Genomic DNA, 22,758 nt, shown 5'->3' on the forward strand with positions numbered 1-22,758 from the left:
AAAGAGAGAGGTAGTGGATAAAGGTTTCCTTCTTTCCATCAAAGGCTGGCCACACTCCACATCAGCCCTCCTCACCAATGTCTAGGAATAAGCTTTGAAATCTTCCCTTGCAGACTGTGATAGCATGCAGACCCTATCAGCAAAATGTAACAAAAAATTAGACTCACCAAGATCAAGATGAACACCAGAGACAAACGAATTGAGAAAGAACATGAAGATAACAAATCCCAACACCATCAGGCATTTGGTGAGCAGAATCTTGTCTGATATCCTGTGCTGTGAGAGAGGAAAACAGAACTCATTTACTAGGTACTATCTTCTGCTTCCTGCAATGTGTCCATCATCCTACGTGACTCAAATCACTACAAATTTCTCCTTAAATGAAAAATATAACATCTTGAAATTGAAAGATTATAATGTAATGCATTATAAGGAAGACTGTACAGATGTGGGATTATAGCATTCAAAATCTTTGTAAAAAATAAACACAATAAATTTAAAATATAGTACATGCGGTGCCTGTATGATTCAGTCCATTAAGGTCTGCCTTCAGCTCAGGGTCCTAGGATCAAGCTCCACATTGGACTCCTTGCTCAGTGGGGAGTCTGCTTCTCCCTCTCCCTCTGCCCCTTCTCCCTGCTCATGCTTGCTCTCTTTCTTGCTCTCTCTCACATAAGTGAATAAAAGCTTTAAATATATATATATATATAGATATATATATATATATCATAATCCTTTTATAAAATACTTGGTTAAATATCTTCTCAATATGATGCAGAAAATGCTCCCAGTCCCACCATGAGCATTAGGTGAGATGTTGGCAAAATCACTAGAGAAACAACATGTAACTTCCAGGGTACTGACCATGCATTTCCACAAGTGTTACATGCTCAAATCCTTTTAATTCAGCTTTCCTCCTATTACACAAATTCCTGCTCATGGTAGCACTGAGATTAACGTGTTCTTGCAATAACATGACTCCTGCTGAACATTCTTACCATATCCTTTCATGTTCACAGGGACCCTGGAAGGCACTTGGCAGTGCCCTAATCACCAAGGTAACATCTGTGGGAGCCTGACACATTTTCAGGGGTGAGGGGTGGTGACAAAAGGTTCTGTAGTACCTTCATTAACTTCAGAGGTGCAGACCTTCCAGTGGGCTTGAACCACATGGCAAGATGGGCAAGATCCCCAGAGGGTGCTGGGCTCTGGATCACTGCCATGTGGAGCTGGGGAACAGAGCAAGTTCCCACAAAACCTGTGCAGATGGGCACTGAGTTGTCCTACCCCACCCAACCAGGCCCTAGTGTGAATCATGCTCCACCATGTGAACTGACAATGGCGTCATGTACTCTCTTAAGTGTGGTCCCACCAGCACATCTGTCTTTCTGTCTATTAAATAAAGTATAGATATGGACATAAGTATGGATATAGAGACAGAGATAGATACTAGAGAGTTAGAGACAGAGGTAGAGATAGATGGTACAGGTATAGATATAGAGATAAGAGAGATCTGCATATAGGTATAGATTTTCTCTCTGGATTTCTCTGGTCATGTAATTAGAGCTGCTGCCATGAAAACCACAAGTATATTCCTCCCTGTTGCACTGGCTCTGGCTGCACACCCTGACCCTCTGTTCACAGATTACATGGGCTACCTCCAGAGCATGTGTCCTTTCTCACCTACTGCCAAAACTTGTGGCTCAACTGGCCACAAGCCAACTCATCTTCCCCTTCCCACCCCTAAAGAAGGCCAGTTTTGCTAGCTGAGTCTGTGATAGTGAATTTTGAGGTAAAAGGCATGGCATCTACCAGTTGTGAGGAGGGACACTACATAACTTCTGTGCAGCCATGTTAATCATAGAAAATGGATATGACCATTGGCAGTTACGGAATTGGAAATGGAGGGAGCAGGCAGGTTAAAAAACATTCCAGCATCACTTGGCTGGTACAAGTAGAGATGATCCAAAGTTTGTACTTATCTGTTATTTTAGGTGTCTATCAAATTTTCTCCTTTGGCTATCTGGAGCTATCACAGTTAAGAACTAACTCCTAGATTCGATACAAACTCCTTGCTTGTCCCTTCCATCTCTCCTCAACCCTCATTCACCAGGTACACAGAGAGGTACACAATCTCTTCCCTAACTCACAGCCAGCACTACATGGTCCAGCAAAGCAGTCAGGGTCTGCATAAACCTGCGGCCCATAAAAGTGTCAGAGCCACACCCTTTTCTCCTAACCCTAACCATTTCAATGGGACAGAGATTGGGAAGAGACACATTACCTACCAGGACCCCGATGTCTAAATTTCCTTTAGAAAGAGACAAAATGTTCTTATCATAATTAGAAAGTTGGCACTCCCCCCCCCCCCCGCCTCAGAAAAGAAACTATCTGGATTTGAAAGATACAAATGTCTCCCAGCAGATCTGGAGCAGAGTTCTCTAGGCTAGGTAAGGGGCCCTATGTATGCCCACCAGAAATGAGAGCAATATGACAGGATGTACACACACACTCCATCTCAGTCCCTAACGCTTCTCCATCTCACACAGCATTCCTTACCTGTCTCTGCCTCCACCTTCTTATCTACACAATGGGAACCTCAAGATTTCCCTTTTAGGATCCAGAAGGACTGCAAGAACCAGAGGCACCCAGCCAACTTTCTCTGCAGCTACATTAACCATAGAAAGGGCCACCCTATCTCAAAGGAAATACAATAAAAAGGCTTACTTTTCGATTTCTGGGCAAAATAAGCCTCCCATGTCAGGAAAACGATTTCCCTATTAACGCCTAGAAATAACTTAGGTCTTGTGTACAACTACAGGAATAAAAGGAGAAATCTCTTTCAGTTTTAACTCCATGTGAAGCTAGAGGTGAATCAGAAATCCCCGAGAGAAGAAAGCACAATACCTTTTTTTGTAGTTCCTGGATATTGGTCTCCCAATTTTTATCTTCTTGTGATATTTGTCTAAAGGAGGAAAAAGACAGACTCATTATTTTCCTGGTGATATTGAGCAGTGAGATTAGCGGGGCAGCAGTCAGCAGCACATCTAGTATGGACTTCTGGCCTGGATACCATCCACTAAGGGATGCCTAATATAGCCACATAATGGTTCACATCTAGTCATGTAAGGCAACTGGTGGAGCTGGGTTTATGGATGGGGAAAAACGCACCATCTATATTTCCAAAGAAAAGTGACATAGGATATGAATGGAATGTCGATTAGGTGTGTGCAAGCATGTGTACATGTGAGCCTGAGCATGGGGAACATCAGAAGAACACGGACCAAAATGTGAACAAGGGGGGGTGACAGTAAGCTACTTTTAACTCTTTTCACTTTCTACTTTTCTACACTTTTTTTCAAATGAGGTTGTGTTATATTTACAACTAAACTACTAACAGAAAAGATAGTAAAAGAAATGCCACTTGTTTTGGTGTTGACTTTCATCAATTAGAACAGTGGAGAATTTAGGTTTTTTGTTTGTTTGTTTGTTTTTAATTTTTTATTTCTTTTCAGCGTAACAGTATTCATTATTTTTTCACCACACCCAGTGCTCCATGCAATCCGTGCCCTCCCTAATACCCACCACCTGGTTCCCCCAACCTCCCATCCCCCGCCCCTCCAAAACTCTCAGGTTGTTTTTCAGAGTCCATAGTCTCTCATGGTTCACTTCCCCTTACAATTTCCCTCAACTCCCTTCTTAAACATTAAACCAATTTATTTGGATGTAGAGGAACTTGTACACGTTCTTGACTCTCATCTATATTGAATTTCTATTTTAATAATGTTTATTTTTTGTCCTTTTCTTTTTTTTTAAATTTTTATTTCTTTTCAACGTAACAGTATTCATTGTTTTTTCACCACACCCAGTGCTCCATGCAACACGTGCCCTCCCTAATACCCACCACCTGGTTCCCCCAACCTCCCACCCCCCTCCCCTCCAAAACCCTCAGATTGTTTTTCAGAGTCCATAGTCTCTCATAGTTCACCTCCCCTTCCAATTTCCCTCAACTCCCTTCTCCTCTCCATCTCCCCATGTCCTCCATGTTATTTGTTATGCTCCACAAGTAAGTGAAACCATATGATGATTGACTCTCTCTGCTTGACTTATTTCAAGCAGAGAATTTAGTTTTAATGAACACTTGTGTGTCCTAAGTATCAAAGGAGGCTGATCACACAGTGAGAATATACCCTAAAGGAAATCACAGCAGACCTAGATGAATCCTGAGGACATTTTTTTTTTCAGTGTTCCAAGATTCATTGATTATGCACCACACCCAGTGCTCCATGCAATATGTGCCCCTGAGGACATTTTTTTTTTAGATGTTTTTTTTTCCAATTTTTTATTTATTTTCAGCATAACAGTATTCATTGTTTTTTCACCACACCCAGTGCTCCATGCAATCTGTGCCCTCCCTAATACCCACCACCTGGTTCCCCCACCCTCCCACCCCGCCCCTTCAAAACCCTCAGGTTGTTTTTCAGAGTCCATAGTCTCTCATGGTTCACCTCCCCTTCCAATTTCCCTCAACTCCCTTCTCCTCTCCATCTACCCTTGTCCTCTATATTATTTGTTATGCTCCACAAATAAGTGAAACCATATGATACTTGACTCTCTCTGTTTGACTTATTTCACTCAGCATAATCTCTTCCAGTCCTGTCCATGTTGCTACAAAAGTTGGGTATTCGTCCTTTCTGATGGAGGCATAATACTCCATAGTGTATATGGACCACATCTTCCTTATCCATTCATCCGTTGAAGGGCATCTTGGTTCTTTCCACAGTTTGGCGACCGTGGCCATTGCTGCTATAAACATTGGGGTACAGATGGCCCTTCTTTTCACTACATCTGTATCTTTGGGGTAAATACCCAGCAGTGCAATTGCAGGGTCATAGGGAAGATCTATTTTTAGTTTCCTGAGGAATCTCCACACTGTTCTCCAAAGTGGCTGCACCAGTTTGCATTCCCACCAACAGTGTAAGAGGGTTCCCCTTTCTCCACATCCTCTCCAACACACGTTGTTTCCTGTCTTGCTAATTTTGGCCATTCTAACTGGTGTAAGGTGGTATCTCAATGTGGTTTTGATTTGAATCTCCCTGATGGCTAGTGATGATGAACATTTTTTCATGTGTCTGGTAGCCATTTGTATGTCTTCCTTGGAGAAGTGTCTGTTCATATCTTCTGCCCATTTTTTAATATGATTATCTGTTTTGTGTGTGTTGAGTTTGAGGAGTTCTTTATAGATCCTGGATATCAACCTTTTATCTGTACTGTCATTTGCAAATATCTTCTCCCATTCCGTGGGTTGCCTCTTTGTTTTGATGACTGTTTCTTTTGCTGTGCAGAAGCTTTTTATCTTGATGAAGTCCCAGAAGTTCATCTTTGCCTTTGTTTCCTTCGCCTTTGAAGACATATCTTGAAAGAAGTTGCTGTGGCTGATATCAAAGAGGTTACTCCCTATGTTCTCCTCGAGGATTCTGATGGATTCCTGTCTCACGTTGAGGTCTTTTATCCATTTCGAGTTTATCTTTGTGTACGGTGTAAGAGAATGGTCAAGTTTCATTCTTCTACATATAGCTGTCCAGTTTTCCCAGCACCATTTATTGAAGAGACTGTCTTTTTTCCACTGGATATTTTTTCCTGTTTTGTCAAAGATTATTTGACCATAGAGTTGAGGGTCCATATCTGGGCTCTCTACTCTGTTCCACTGGTCCATGTGTCTGTTTTTATGCCAGTACCATGCTGTCTTGGTGATCACAGCTTTGTAGTAAAGCTTGAAATCAGGTAACGTGATGCCACCAGTTTTATTTTTGTTTTTCAACATTTCCTTAGCAATTCGGGGTCTCTTCTGATTCCATACAAATTTTAGTATTATTTGCTCCAGCTCTTTGAAAAATACTGGTGGAATTTTGATTGGAATGGCATTAAAAGTATAGATTGCTCTGGGCAGTATAGACATTTTAACGATGTTTATTCTTCCCATCCAAGAGCATGGAATGGTCTTCCATCTTTTTGTGTCTTCTTCAATTTCTTTTAGGAGTGTTCTGTAGTTCCTCGAGTACAGATCTTTAACCTCTTTGGTTAGGTTTATTCCGAGGTATCTTATGAGATCAGGAACACGACAAGGATGCCCACTCTCACCACTCTTGTTCAACATAGTATTAGAAGTCCTAGCAACAGCAATCAGACAACAAAGAGAAATAAAAGGTATCCAAATTGGCAAGGAAGAAGTCAAACTCTCTCTCTTCGCAGATGACATGATTCTTTATATGGAAAACCCGAAAGACTCCACCTCCAAACTACTAGAACTCATACAGCAATTCAGTAATGTAGCAGGATACAAAGTCAATGTCCAGAAATCAGTGGCTTTCTTATACACTAACAATGAAAACACAGAAAGGCAAATTAGAGAATCGATTCCATTTACTATAGCACCAAAAACCATAAGATACCTGAGGACATTTTTTTAAAAGAATATGTAAAAACAAGGCCTGCAGAGCCAACACTTCCCTTACAGCACCCTCATTCTAATCTGCTCCTCAGTGACTGTGTGGCCTTGCAAGGCCACCACCCTCTCTAGGCCTCAGTTTTGCTATCTGTAATCAACACAGGATGAGCTGATGGAAGCTTGGAGAGCCTCTGGGCCCACATGGTTCTTCACATGTGTAACCCTGAGATGCACTGAGTATATCTTTAACACCCCACAGCAGAGGAAGGATGCTGAAACTTGAAGGTCCATGGATTAAATACATTTAGGGAAATTTACTCCTGCATCTTTAATTTACAAGTTTCTCCTTTTAAGATTCATGCCTGTTATTGAAGCTGGGACCCACCCTGCAATTCTGGGCCGCCCTGGAGCCTCAGGACCTGCTTCCTCAGCACCACCTTGTGGAGGTGGGTACTGGACTGGGATGGAACTGAGATAGCACTTCACCCTGGGCTGCCTCACTGGAAAGAATGGGTCTCCATGGGCTCACCTGTGGCCTTTTCCCACACTAACAGAACGGGCTGTGAGATTGCAATACTGGATGACCCTCTAGGGCCAGCGCTGGTCTTCAACCTGAGAACTCAGGGCTGGTTTCAGCAAACTACAACATTCAAGATCATTTACACTACATTCACAAGGACTCACATTTCCCTTGTCTTGACAGATTTCTCCTTTCCACCCAGTTCCCAGCTCTGTGGCAGTAAAGCTTCAATATCCCTAACGGGTGGACAAACTCACCACTCCATTGCTATCTTTTACATCTCAGCTTTGATTAAAAACAAATGACAGGAAATGAATTGAGAAAGACTTAGGTATTCTTTGAGATCCCTGAAAATCAACTACTGGGAGAGTATTTTGTTAGATTCCTTTGTTATATTGTTTTTTATTCTTTTTCTTATGCAACGTGTTATGTGTGGAAGTGTGACAGGTAGTAGTTGAGTGTGGATTCAGTCCCTGGTGTCATTCTTTCCTTGCTGTAGAATCCTGGACAAATTGGTCAAATTCTCTGAGCCTCAGTTTTCTCATCCTTAAACTGGGGCTAGGACCAGCACACATTCCAGAGATCCAAGTAGGGGTTAGATAAAATAATATGCCACAAGAGAATTACTACACATTGTATGGTGCTCCAAACCTGCTCACTGGCATGAAGATAGAGTTACAGTTTTAGAGTACCATGAAGTATTCTGAAGACCCGTAATTTTAACTTACTTGAATGGTATACTCTGACATTTGGACACCACGGGGGTGGTAATAAATAGGTTGTTGATACACTCCAACCACTGAGCACAACTGGTAGGGATGAGAACCAGCACTGTAAACCAAAAGTAGCCTAAGCAGGGCCCTCGCTAGGTACCTGTGGAAGGTATGCAGCCTTCGGGCCAGCAGGTGCTCCAGTGCCTGCACCTTCCCCAGGAGCAGGCCCCGAACCGCTGTCTCCTCTCGGCTGGCTGGGCTAATGCGCTGTGCAGTCAGGCGCCAGACGTGGATCTCGTGCTTCAGTTCTGCAGGAAAGGAAACCTGAGGCTTGAATCTCCCACAGCCTCAGACACAAGCAGACATTCCACTCTCCTCACCACCTTCCAAGATCAGAAACACATACTTCATGGTGCACAGATACCAAGGGCCAAATCAAAGCAGTGACTTCTTAGCATTCATGTCATTGTAATGGAACCAGGAGACAAAGCCCACATTAAAAAACTACCATGGATGTGAAGTAATGTGATTTGGGTGAGGAATAAATTCCTGAATATATACCATGCTAGACCCCAAGAACATCTCCCCCTCCCCAGGAAATTATTTTTTGCAGCCAGAAGTTTGGGTCTCTCAGCCAAGATCCAGATATTGCCTAATTGTTGAAATAGATCTAGTGAACATTGGAAATACGAGTGTAGTCTCAGCAGGAGGACATCTGATAAGAGGCAGAGGTAGGAAATGCCTCCCTCCTGACCAGGCCTCCAGGCTGAGTTTGTGTCTGTGAAAAAACACAGGTGGGAAGATGTAGACAACCTTATGAAATGCTCAGATTAATAGAAGGAGGCAAATTTCACCCTTCAATGAATTCAGACATCTTCTGGCAGAGAAGAGTAGAGAGGAATGAATTGTCAATTCATTGGCTCCTAAAATATCAAAATCTTTTATGAAAATTTAAGTTTAAACTCTATTTTACAGTTAAAGATATTACACAAATTTCTCAAAATATCCACCAAAAAAAAATAAGGAATCATGGTATGTTCATGAATCACTTCTTATGTGCAATGCCCTGTACCACATATCACAAAAATTCCAGATGAAATTAAAAGACAGAACCCTTTTGAGCAGGACTAGAGCACTTGACAACTAGCTCAAAGCAGAGGCAAGGCAGGGTAGTTACCTAAACTGTGAAGGAGCATGTAGTTGTGGGTTCAATGTCTAGGAAAATACCGTCTTTTAAGCCCCCTCTATTTAGTACACAAGCATTGATCACAGACTAGGTGAAATACCTACTGCAAATGCTGGGGGGAAAAGTATATAAGCTAGGCAGAGAAACAGACTGCAAATAAAGTGTGTCAAGAGAATTGGTTAAGGACAGGAGCATTAACACCATTTCAGTTAACACATGGTTTTCTCCAAAGGATCGGCCTTACAAAGAGGAAGACCTGTTAGTACTGAGATATGTAATGTGCTTTCATTCAGTACATATTGATACTTTGTAGCTTGCAAAATAAAGAGATTAAAAACTTGGGTATAATTCAAAAGTCTCTTCAGAAAAACAAATTTTAATTTCTTTTCAGAGAGCCTTATGACTCATTAAACAACCTATGAGGTTAGGATAGCATTAAAAGAAGGAACAGGAGGGGGAGGAAAAAATGAATAAACTAGCCTCTTGAAACACTAAGCACAAAAATGCCACACAGAAACTGGAAAGGGGAGATGAGGCCATTGCTGCCTCAGTGAAAGTCCACAGTGCCAGTGATTCCTCCAATGCTCTGAAACACATTACACAGAAGATATCATTCAAAGCCTAGCCGTGAAGTACAAAGATTTCCCAGCTAGTCTTTCAAGGCACGCTAGTGATGATCACTCTACCAAATGGTTGATCAGCTTTAAAGAGCCAAACAAGAGCGTGGTTAGTTTCTGGGGCTGGCCTACTGGGTGCAGGCTGGGAGTCCTCTCTCCATCTGTGTGTGGAAAGCAGAGCCTGGGGATCACTGCCACATCTGCAAAACTGCCCTTTCAGGTACCCCCTGGCTCCCTGGTGCCCTCTCCAGGGATAGCTTCAGCCCCCTCATACACACCCAGAGCCTAGCTGACTTCTAACCCATCAAATCAAACAGGTGGAGCTATTCTCCCCAACTAAACCAATGAATTAAAGGATCAAGTTACACATTTTCGTATTCCTAATTTTGAAATGAGATTTATCATCAATTAGCGGGTATTTAGTTAAGAGAGAGATTTTGCCCAGGGAAATGAAGCTTACTGCCTGCACCCAGAACTCATTTTACTCAAGTGTATGTGCTCCTCAGTTAGTTCCCAGACTTCCTCCACACCTCTGCCATTTCCCCACCCTGTCTCCTCTGCTAAGCTCTAAGGCCATGTCCCCTGCATCTTGTGCTGCTGGATTCAAAGATAGACATTCCATCTTCCCTGCCCCAACAAAACTCTCTCCCCTCACTTTCTTCATTTTAATATGACACCATTTATCTTCCAGGTTCATATGCCTGAAATGTCATTTTGGTCTTATCAGTGCCACTCTCCACTATTTCTGCATTAACATTGCTAGTCATATAATAACTGTCAGATACCATGCTAAATGCTAAAGGAGAAAAATTAATAAGTTACAGGATAAGCCTCCAATGAGCTATAAAGAGACATAAGCTATAACATAAGTAAACATGAGTCAGGACAGTACTAGGTCACAAAAGGAGTTAAGGATGTATAGGTATGGTTCTCACAGGGTCCACTTGTTCCTATCCCAGTTCACCAGCTTGCCCAGGCCTCATCTCCTCATACTTACTGATTCTGACTGCTCCTCAGTAATCTCTGACTGGAGTCACTTCCTACCAACCCACCCAAGGTTAGTCATAGATAGATAAAATTATATAGGTAGATATACAGAGAAGAAATCTATCTATCTATGTTCTTATTTACCCATCTTCTAGGATGATAAATCTATCAAGGCTGAGCTATCTAGAAAGACAGATAAATGTAGATAGACAGATTCCTTCTTTCAAATAACCATTGGTTCCCCCATGGACTGCAAAATAAAGCCAAAGATCTTCAGGGAAGACAGGATCCTCAAATGGCAAGCACCATTGTGAGCTCTGATCCTGCTGTATCATCTCTTACTTTTGTCAAACTGGCCTCTGACCAGGAGACACCATCAGATTTCTCATATATTACCTCCAACCCCTATTTTCCTGAGCTTCTCAACCAACCTCCTACAACATTACTTGGGGTCACTGTACACATGGTACAAACAGGCAAAGACATTACCATGTGGGATACGCTCTCTCACAGGAGGTGGTGGCTGCCAGAAAGCCCAGAGGAGGGTCATCCCGCTCAAAGTGATGAATCTCAGGGGAAGATGCCCAGGCCAGGAGTTGAGAAATGGAATTCTACTATTTTTTTGTCTATGTTTGTTTGTTTGTCTTAATTTTTAGTTATGTTCAGTTAGCCATCCTATAGTATATCATTAGTTTTTGATGTAGTGCTCAACAATTCATTTGTTGCATATAACACCCAGTGCTCATCACAAAACAAGCTCTCCTTAATACCCATCACCCAGCTACTCCATTCCTTCACACTCTTCTGTAACCCTCAGTTTGTTTGCCAGGGTCCAGAATCTCTCATGGTTTGTCTCCCTCTCTGATTTCTTCCCATTCAGTTTTCCCTCCCTTCCCCTGTAGTCCTCCATGCTATTCCTTATGCTCCACATAGGAGTGAAACATTATGATAATTGTCTTTCTCTGCTTGACTTACTTCACTTAGTATAATCCCCTCCAGTTTCATCTATGTCAATGCAAAGGGTGGGTATTCATCCTTTCTGATGTCTGAGTAATATTCCACTGTATATTTGGACCACATCCTCATTATCTATTCATCTGCTGAAGAACATCTCAGCTCCTTCCACAGGTTCGATATTGTAGACATTGCTGCTTTGAACGTTGGGGTGAATGTGTCCCTTCCTTTCACTGCATTTGTATCTGTAGCGTAAATACCTAGTAGTGCAATTGCAGGGTTGGAGGGTACTATTATAAAATTCTTACAGTTTGTGTTAAGCAGTACAATATCACTTGAAGTTAGTGGTATAATTATCACTAAACTCACAAAACACAACTATAGCCAAAAATGTAACAGCAAAAAAAAAAGAAAGAAAATGAATATTTTTAAAATACTAAATTAATTCAAAAGAAGGCATAAAGTGAGGGAAAAGGCAATAAAGAAGAGAAGGCACACATAGAAAACAACATGATGATACACTTCAATTTAATCATATCATTAATCATCTTAAATATAAATAATCTAAACATACCAATTAAAGGGCAGAGATTATAAAGTTGGATTAAAAAAACAAGACCCAAATGTTAGCTTCTTGCAAGAAATGCACTTTGAATATAAAGACACAGTGATATCCAATATCTGTAAAGAACTTATCAAACTCAACACCCAAAAGAAAAACAAAAAATACAGTCAAGAAATGGACAGATACATGAACACATTTCTCCGAAGAAGACATACAAATGGTCAAGAGACACATGAAAAAATGCTCAACATCACTTGGCATCAGGGAAATACAAATCAAGACCGCAATGAGATACCACCTCACATCAGTCAGAATGGCTAAAATTAGCAAGTCATGAAAAGAAGATGTTGGCAAGGATGTGAAGAAACAGAAACCCTCTTACAATGTTGGTGGGAATGCAAGCTGGTTACAGCCCCTCTGGAAATCAGTATGAAGGTTCATCAAAAAGTTGAAAATAGAGCTACTCTGTGACCCAGCAACTGCCCAACATAGTGACTCAAAAGGCACATACACTCTAATGTTTATAGCAGCAATGTCCATAATAGCCAAACTACAGAAAGAGCACAGATGTCCATTTACAGATGAATGGATAAAGAAGAAGTGGTATATATAGACAGTGGACTACTACTCATGCATTAAAAAAATAAAATCTTGCCATTTGCAACAATGTGGATAGAACTAGAGGATATTATGTTAAGTGAAATAAGTCAATCAGAAAAAGACAATTTCACTGATGTGTGGAATTTAAGAAACAAAACAGAGGATCACTGGAGAAGAGAGGAAAAATAAAACAAGATGAAATCAAGGAGGGAGACAAACCATAAGAGACTCTTGATCATGGGAATCAAACTGAGGGTTGCTAGAGGGGATGGGGGTGGGGGAATGGGGTTACTGGGCGATGGACATTAAGGAAGGCACGTGATGTAATGAGCACTGAGTATTATATAAGACTGATGAATCACTGACCTCTACCTCTGAAACCAATAATACTTATATGTTAATTAATTGAATTTCAATTTAAAAACTAAACAAAAAACAAAGACAGTGAAAGGATGGAACAGATATACTATACTACCACTAGTGAAGAGAAATCTGGAAATGGTATATTAGCAACAAAATTGATTTCAGAGCAAGAACATGATTATGGATAGGGAAGGTCATTTTATAATGATTTATATGGTGTTAATTCTTCATGAGAAAATAACAACTTTAAATATTTACATATCCTAGTAACAGAGTTTTGAAATATATAAAGCAAAAATCACATAACTACAATCATAATTAGAGATTTCTATTTCCATCCTTTAATAATTGATAGAACAAGTGGACAGAAAATCAAATACAGAAGACTTGAATAATGTTATCAACCAACTTGACCTAACTGACTATACTGACAAAGCTCCACCCAACATAGCAGAGTACATATTCTGTTCTGGTGCACATGGAATGTTTATAATGCTAGCCATTCTAGCTATAAAATAGTCTTAATAACTTTAAAAGGATTCAAGTTTTACCAAGGGTATTCTCTGATACAGGTAATTGCAAAATCTCTATTTGGTAAATTATTTACATGTAAAATATCCAAGGATCAAAGAAATCAATGGGAAATTAGAAAGTAATTTAAACTGTATGGAAATTAAATAAAGCATATGAAAATTGGTGGCAGGTCACTAAAGTATTAATTGGACAGAAATTCAGAGCACTGAACACTTGTATTAGAAAAGAGGGCATATATAAAATCAATAACCTTAGCTTCTACTTTAAGAAACTAGCAAAAGAAGAATAAATCAACCCAAAGTAAGCCAAAGAAAATAAATATCAGAGTAGAAATCATTAAAAGAGAAAAAACTATAGAGAAAATCTATATAATCAGAAGCTGGTTTCTTGATATCAATAAAATTAATAAAACTATAACCAGACCAATCAGGAAAAAAAGCTAGGACACAAATTATAAATATCAGGAATGAGAGATTACATGATCAAAAAAAGGATAATGAAAGAATATTATGAACTTCAGAATAATTATTTCAACAACTGAAATATAATAGATAAATTCCTTGAAATATGTAAACCACCAGTTATCACTCAAGAAGAAATGGATAACAATAACAGCCAGGTCTGTGTCTATGTCTATGAAGGATTTTGAATTTGTAATTAAACCTCCATGCACATGCACATGTGCACAAATACATCCAAGGGTGCAAATGTCTTAGCAAATATTTAAGGGGACAGTACTAGCAATTCTACACCATCTTATTCAAAAAAATTGAAGAGGGGGCTGTGCTTCTATGAGGACAGCAAAAAAGCCATTATAAGAAAGTAAATTCTACACAGGTATCCCTAATTTACACAGACACAAAAATTCTGTACAAAATATTAACAAGAAGCAGCTTGAGCTGATATCTGGTGAGGAGGGCAGACTTTGGTAGTTATTTGTGCTTTTTACCAAATAAGTCATTTTCTTTTCCAATCTGGGCACTTGTTAGTCTGACTCACCCTGTGACCAGTGAGTGGAACCTAGTGACAATCAGGATGACAAGCTACGAACAGAGTCATCATGTGTTAGTCAATAATGGGGTGGAACAAGTGGTTCTCTCTGCTTTGATGATCAACAGCTCAAGGCTCTGAGAACTGATAACAAGAAGAGTACTGCCAGCTCACGGTGGGAATGAAGCCAAAGATGGGAAAAGAATAGGGCAGCGTTACTTTTTCACTGCAACAAAGCCAGGCCTGTTCATACAGATGCTCTGGATGCCACTATAGACCTACTGAAACCAAATCTCTAGGATAGGGCTTGAGAATTTGTACTTGTAATAAGCATTCTCAAATTGGAGAGCCCTATGACCCATGGTGGCCCACAGCAATTGCCCTGACACTCTGTGTCACTCTGTGCTGACTCATAGCTTGTCTTGGCATTGCCATAGGGTTTCAGCATCATGAAGGTCCCAGCCATCTCCTCCCACTTCCCTCAAAGCTTTTTTTAGCTCCTTACTCAGGAAGAGTGGAGGAGTTGATTGTACAGATTTGTTTCATATACTTCTAAATCTGTGTATCCCAAATTCATGTCAAGATAGCATTATCCAGAAGAGCTTATTAACAGCATAGAATTTCTGGGGGTGGGCTGGTCACCTAAACCTACAACAATTTTTCTCAGGTCATTCTGATCACCAGGGCAGTTAGGTAGGACCTGGCATAACTGGGCAAGATAACTTTCTAACTCTCCACTGAAGTACAGCTATGCCCACACAATCATCCATTGCGATCAATTTCCTTAGTGCTCCAATCTGAACCTTTTCCATCAAAAAGTTAACCCTATATATTAAATTACCAAATTTTATGTATACTAGTTGACGATAAGGAGGGCACATATTGCATGGAGCACTGGGTGTTGTGCAAAAACAATGAATACTGTTATGCTGAAAAGAAATTTAAAAAAATACATTTAAAAAAAAACATTCTGACTATCTCTGGTTGTTATGGGATGAATTTTGTCCCCCTCCAAAAAAATTCATGTGGTGAAGGCTTAATCTCCAGTACCTCACAATGTGACCTTACTTAAAAATGGGGTTGTTGCAGGTGTAATTAGTTAAGGTGAGGTCATTAGGGTGGCTACAAATCCAAGATGACTGGTGTCCTTATAAATGGGGGAATTGTGGACACAGATACAAATGGAAAAATCCATTTAAACGTGAATATGGCCATCTAAAAGCCAAGGAGACAGGCCTAGAACATATCCTACCTCAGAGCCAACCAACTTACAGGCCCTTTGATTTTGGACTTCCAGCCTCCAGAACTGTGAGGAAATAAGCCATCTGTTCTGGCTTATTAAGTCCTCTTAGCATCTGTAGAAATAAGCCATCTGTTGTTTAAGCCACTCAGTCTGTGGTACTCTGTCACAGCAGTCCTGGAAAACTAATAGATCAGTCAATGGCAAAAGTGGATCAAGGTATCTCAATGCCAGATATCTTTTTTTTTTTTTAAAGTGAATTTTGATTAAATTTTTCTTCGGAACAGGGAATTAATGGGATCATGTGTAGTTACTTTCCCCATTATAAAGCTGTAAGATGACAGCAGGGTCTGGGACTCTTTTTTCTCAAGAAAGGCACACAGCCTGTTCTGTAGACTTCCAGAGATGATGAATTATCAATGCTATCAAGAAAATACAGTCTTCATCCAAAAGAAGTAAACTATGCTACATCAGCATGAAACTATAACAACCTTGCAACCAAAACCACTTTTCTATTTGGCCCCCAACACCTGTGCCTACACCCCTTCTTTCCTCCAGTCCCCCACCCTGGGCTTATCCCCTACACTCAAGTCCTGTCGGGTGGGGCCTATACCAATCCTACTGTGCCATGAGCAGCCAAAGCATAGGGAGTGTGCCCACTTGTCCTGCACTTGCATCACTTTCGCTTGGGGCTAGGCTGAGAGGCCACCCAGATATTCCTTATTGCTTGATCATATTTAAAGTACCATTTCTACATTCACAAGGACACTCCAATGTCTTATGCATGTTGTTAATAAGTATTGCCTAAAATAGAAATTTCTGCTTATCATTTCATTTCTCCGGAAGATCTGGGTGACTCAATTTTACTACGAACAAGCTTGTTTTACACAGATGACTCTTGAGAGGGTATATATGAGAGGAAGACAATGTTTTCCAAACGAGAACAAAAATAGTCAAATTTCAAATACAAAAATCACACATGAAAGAAAAGCCAATCTGCTTTGTACAGTCACCATCTGATGAGCAGGAGGACTGATAAGAATGTACTTAGATCCTCAGCTTTTCATACAGAAATGGCATTTGTTTATCTTACTAAATATAAAGAAAAATTGAAGTCCCGTACAACACAAGGACAGAGGAATAACAGAATGAGGGGGGTAAATATACAATCTATGAGCTCTGAAACCACAAAGAAACAAATGTACCTTTGTCCCTGTGCTCCTGTCACCCAGATATGCTCTGTTACCCAGGCAACCTGCACAACATCCTCTACAGGGTCTGGCTGAGGAGAGTCTGGCTGTTTCCCAAATAAATTATTGCTTCTAATATATCCTGATCAGTAACTAAAACATTTACTAAAATTTTTAAGTAAGGAAAATGCAAAGCCATAAGGTGGTCATGAGCCGTCTTCCTGCTGACTGGTAACTCATCGATACACTCTTGATTGACAAGGTAAAGTATCCTATGTGCTGGGTTATGTTGCTATTTTTGGAATCACCTTTAAACTCAAAGCATGACAGATTTGAACACTACAGTCTCCATGCCATACTACATGTGTTGTACATGCATGACTTAATGATGTCATGACATGCAAACTATATACAGTGGCCACTGCTTCCCACATTTCACCCTGAAGAAAATAGGAAAGGCCCATGAATTTAAAGCCCCTGAAAGCACAGAGCATACCAGGAGGCAGCCAGGAACATACTAAGCATGCGGCATCCCAATGACTGACACTTCCCTCATGTTCTACATGTAAGAAACCTTCTGCATTTTTGTGGCAACTTCCTCTGGAAAATAATATTATGATAGTACACTCTGAGGCTATATGAGGAGGTGCTTATACTCACCAACAATTTCACTGGGTTCCTTGTTATAAAGTTTTTTGTTCCAGAAAAGGAGTCTGAAGAGTGGAAAGGAGAACAGGAGAATGAAGCAAATCCCAACAAACATGTGTGCAGTAAATCCTGCAAAGTCCAGGCCCTGGAAATAGGAAAGGGGAAATAAATTGACGGAAGGGATTTTCCACTGCACAGGCATAGCTCCCAATTCAAGACTGCTCCCCAAATGATGGATCCAGGGAGTGCTAAGCACTGAAAGCCAGCAGGGGCAGGCACATCAGGGTGGTGGATGTTAACTCAAGGGTCACAGGGCCTAGCACAAAACCCACAGAACAGGTGTTCTTCTCTACAATTTTGAAAATGTTTAAAGTTTGTTTCCTTCATGTCAATAAACCAATCCCTACCAGAATAGCAAGAAACCTTAGGAGAAAACAAAAACAGGTTATCACAGACAATCTCAATGTTAACTGGGTCTACATTCACCACTGGACTGACACAATCTCCCAAGATGAAAAGAGACAGATGGGGGCAAAACATAAAACTATATGGCAATATTTGTCCATTTCAAGGCAAGTTGGGTTTTTTAAATATTTGATTTAAGTCCCTGCTAAGTTTTAGTGAAAGAACATCCTTGGCTGGAGAGCACAACCCTCTTCAGGGTTGCCTCTTCAGGGCAGCCAAAGGCCAACAGGACTGAGGTGGTCCAGAGCATCCCAACTGGCCATAATGGGTCCAGGCAGGACTTTCTCCCTCTCCTCAGACTTCCTTTCCCTCTCTGCAGAACTATTTGCCATGGTCAGCTACTGAGGATGGTTCAGGGTAAAATCCCCCACTAGGTTAATCTGTCAGGGAATAAGTTAGCAACATCAATGGCTGGTTTTTTCTGTCTTTTACTCTGTGCTTATACCTTCAGCAGATACATACAGATGATGCCTGAATGTAATTAATATTTTTTGAAGGAAGGTGTGAGGCAGAGGTGCTTGTATCCTGAGTTCTGGATCCTTTTTTGCACATGTTAGCTATAAAATTTTGTCCAGTTAGAAATGATGGGACAATTGGGAAAAAAGGGGAGGGGTAAATTAAGGAAAGAAAAGGAAGGAATTCCTGGAAGGGGCTCCACAACAAACTAACACAGCCTTGAGTGGAGTGTTTGGGTGCTACTCAAGTTGTAATGGGTAGACTTATCAAGTGAGAACAATGCAGAGGGGGGCAATCCCAGCTGAAAATTTTAAGAAATAATACAGGCAGATGCAATATATCATGGAATGTAAATATTTTCACTAAGCTTATTAGGTGCATATATCTGGCTTCCCTGCTGCTTTACACACCTCTGTAATTTCCTACACTCTTCTCTTTAATGTCCTTGATAACAAACCCAACCACTATTATAATTGCATCAGTACAATGCTTAAACACAGCCCTTTCTTGCAAGGTACTGGTTCTATTTTGTCCCTTTCAGTCTTTTTTGTACTGTTTTGGTTTTGCCTCCACTCAGCTACTTTCTTTTTAGTTTTCCACAAAGTCCTCATTCTACAGTGGAGGTGGTCAAAATTTGAGGCATGCAAAACTATGAACAGAGGATCCCCCCCAGAATCAGATTAGAACATCCACAGCCTCATACACTACATATATTCTAAGGAGGATCCAGCTGAGTAAATTTTGGCCCACCAATATCATCTTCTAGGGAGGAGGCTTTCGGGCTAACTCTGGGACAAGTCAAAACACTCAACTGAGTTGTAGGACTTAGCTGAATCTGCTGACTGTCTTAGTAAACATCATGGTGTAATCTGAAGATAGACTCATCTGTGGAGACTCAATAAGGAAAAGACCCCCAGCGCTGTAAAAATGGGTGTGATAATGGGAAGGATCTGGTGTGGGACATGCTGCATGTGAAGAATGCATTGAGTATATAGAGGAGAAGTCATGACATACATGGATCTGAGGGAAGTAAGAACTTTCCATGTTCTGCAGACATGCAGAAGTGGGTGATCCCAGGACACAGAAAACAGAATAGGCCATGAGGGCATGAGCTCTGCTACAGAATGCTGGCCGAAGAGGAAAGATGATCAAAAAAAAGCAGAACCCCAAACGCCCACAGAAATTGAAGAGCCATGTGGAAGCAGAAAACCCACAAAGAAGACAAAGAAGAAGTGACCAGAAAGACAGAGCATGAAGCAGTTGAGAGTGACACCATCTAAGTTGTCAGTTGATGGAGTGGAAGAAATGAGTGGTGGAAGAGCACCAAAAGAACAACCCAGCATGGTGGGAAAGCCCAGAGAAACATCCCAGTGGACACATCTCTGCGACACCATGGAGGAGGCCTTCTTCTGACCTGTGAGATGTCATTCAGAAGCACCAGGGACATGGCTCCCCCTATACATTTTTCAACTGTTACTTAAAGACAGTTAAGGAGCACCTGGGTGGCTTAGTCAGTTAAGTGTCCAACTTTTGATTTCAGCTCAAGTCATGATTTCAGGGTCATGAGATTGAGCCTCATGTGGGCTCCACACTGGGCATAGAGCCTGCTTAAGATGCTGTCTCTTCCTCTTCCTCTGCCCTCTCCCCCTTAAAAAAATAACCATGTTCACCACTGGTGAGTCTCCATAGAAGAGGCATAAAGGAATAAATGTAACCAGTGAAGGAGGATTATATCCCTATCGGCCTGTTGGCAGATGAAAGGACAATACACTGTTGCTCATGGAATCCTAAAGTGTAGGAGGACCCCGTAAGTCTTCTCTACCTATCTGTGCAATACTGGAAATCTCACCAACAGAGAGCCATTCCAAGAAATATGGGAAGAGTGAAGAGGGTGTGGAAAGGGTACGGTGAAAAAACTTTCCTCATAACTTGCTATAACTTCTTCCTAATTCTCTGAAAATGTGGAAGAATTTTCTCATGTGACTTCCTTACTGTTCCAAAGTCCAGTACTGTTTTATTATTCCCCTAAACTACTCACATACTGAGTATTAACTTTCTTCATAAATATTTTAAAAATTAATTTCACAATTAATTTTAGTTTTATAATCTTTTCTCTTTCTAGTTCATGGATAAATAACTAAATGATGCAGAATAAATGTGCCCAAAAATGTATGTCTGTGCTTTCATTGATAATGAGGCTTTATAATTAATCTCTGTTCATATCTTCTGCCCATTTTTTTAATATGATTATCTGTTTTGTGTGTGTTGAGTTTGAGGAGTTCTTTATAGATCCTGGATATCAACCTTTTATCTGTACTGTCATTTGCAAATATCTTCTCCCATTCCGTGGGTTGCCTCTTTGTTTTGATGACTGTTTCTTTTGCTGTGCAGAAGCTTTTTATCTTGATGAAGTCCCAGAAGTTCATCTTTGCCTTTGTTTCCTTCGCCTTTGGAGACATATCTTGAAAGAAGTTGCTATGGCTGATATCAAAGAGGTTACTCCCTATGTTCTCCTCGAGGATTCTGATGGATTCCTGTCTCACGTTGAGGTCTTTTATCCATTTCGAGTTTATCTTTGTGTACGGTGTAAGAGAATGGAGAATGGCCAAAATTAGCAAGACAGGAAACAACGTGTGTTGGAGAGGATGTGGAGAAAGGGGAACCCTCTTACACTGTTGGTGGGAATGCAAACTGGTGCAGCCACTTTGGAGAACAGTGTGGAGATTCCTCAGGAAATTAAAAATAGATCTTCCCTATGACCCTGCAATTGCACTGCTGGGTATTTACCCCAAAGATACAGATGTAGTGAAAAGAAGGGCCATCTGTACCCCAATGTTTATAGCAGCAATAGCCACGGTCGCCAAACTGTGGAAAGAACCAAGATGCCCTTCAACGGATGAATGGGTAAGGAAGATGTGGTCCATATACACTATGGAGTATTATGCCTCCATCAGAAAGGACGAATACCCAACTTTTGTAGCAACATGGACAGGACTGGAAGAGATTATGCTGAGTGAAATAAGTCAAACAGAGAAAGTCAAGTATCATATGGTTTCACTTATTGGTGGAGCATAACAAATAATATAGAGGACAAGGGTAGATGGAGAGGAGAAGGGAGTTGAGGGAAATTGGAAGGGGAGGTGGACCATGAGAGACTGTGGACTCTGAAAAACAACCTGAGGGTTTTGAAGGGGCGGGGTGGGAGGGTGGGGGAACCAGGTGGTGGGTATTAGGGAGGGCACAGATTGCATGGAGCACTGGGTGTGGTGAAAAAACAATGAATACTGTTACGCTGAAAATAAATAAAAAATTAAAAAAAAAATGAAAGAAAAAAAAAATTAATCTCTGATGAAGACACTACTCCTGAAACTATGAGTTCATTTGTGTTCTCTATACAAATAAACATTCTCTTTTCTCTAAACTACTATAAAATAAATTAAAACCACTCTTGGTTATACACAAAAGGACATTCATTAGGTACATTTTCTGTGAGATACAGTTTAACCCCAAAATTCAAGGAAAGTCATTAAGTAGAAGACAGGAAACTCCATCTTCAATAAAACAAGGAGAGCCCTAAGGCCATGTCTCCAGAGGATGTCACTTTGGCACAAAGTTGTGTGAGGATCCTAGAGTAAGCACCCCGTGTATTAAAAACCTCACCTTTCTCCCTTACTGTTGTATTTAGATTCTGGATATTTACAACAGCATGTCAGTATGTCATGGAGGAATGTGGGAATAGTCTGACAGACTGCTCTTTCCCTTTAGCTTTCTCTACGACTTGGTAAAGGCCCAGGGCTCAGAGCCTGTATTGGGTCACATTCCACGGTTCAGTTCAGAGCATTCAGACCTAGGACTCAAATGTTGCAGAGTTGACTCAGTTTATGTCCAAGAAAGACATCATGCTCAGGATTTTATATTAATGTAAATGCGATGCTGGCCAGAGTCAGCTAAGCTGTTGCATTAACTCATTAATATGTTGTCATGAGAAGAAGAAAAAAAGAAGAGACAAACAACAGACACTGAAAACTGTGTTCTAGAAACAGTCTAATGAAATACAGTAGCCATGTTCTCACTTGAACGATTTCTATAGCTGTTCTACTACAAATTGTTTTCTATTTGAACTTTTAAGGTTTTAGGGTTTACATTTGTATATGTAATCCACTTTTGAGTTAATTTTGGGGTAAAGTGGGAAGTGTGGATGTCCTACAACATCCTATGAATGTTCATTCGTTCCAGAACCACTTGTGAAAAAAAAAAAATCCTTTCTTCAATGAATTGACTT

At 40.6% G+C, this 22,758-nt stretch overlaps 1 protein-coding gene across 1 annotated transcript in view; it reads right to left on the reverse strand.

Annotated features, from left to right (window-relative positions):
* OCA2 (OCA2 melanosomal transmembrane protein) overlaps nucleotides 1–22,758 on the reverse strand; it is a 392,247-nt gene that overhangs the window by 241,066 nt on the left and 128,423 nt on the right. Inside the window, exons 14-17 of the mRNA XM_080808622.1 lie at nucleotides 17,568–17,700; nucleotides 7,842–7,989; nucleotides 2,908–2,965; nucleotides 168–276 (exon numbers count right to left, since the gene is read on the reverse strand). Coding sequence (XP_080664748.1) covers nucleotides 168–276; nucleotides 2,908–2,965; nucleotides 7,842–7,989; nucleotides 17,568–17,700 — 448 coding nt within the window. The remainder of the gene's footprint in view (nucleotides 1–167; nucleotides 277–2,907; nucleotides 2,966–7,841; nucleotides 7,990–17,567; nucleotides 17,701–22,758) is intronic.

Source organism: Martes martes (genome assembly GCF_963455335.1).
Source record: "Martes martes genome assembly, chromosome: 7".
Taxonomy (NCBI): Eukaryota; Metazoa; Chordata; class Mammalia; order Carnivora; family Mustelidae; genus Martes; species Martes martes.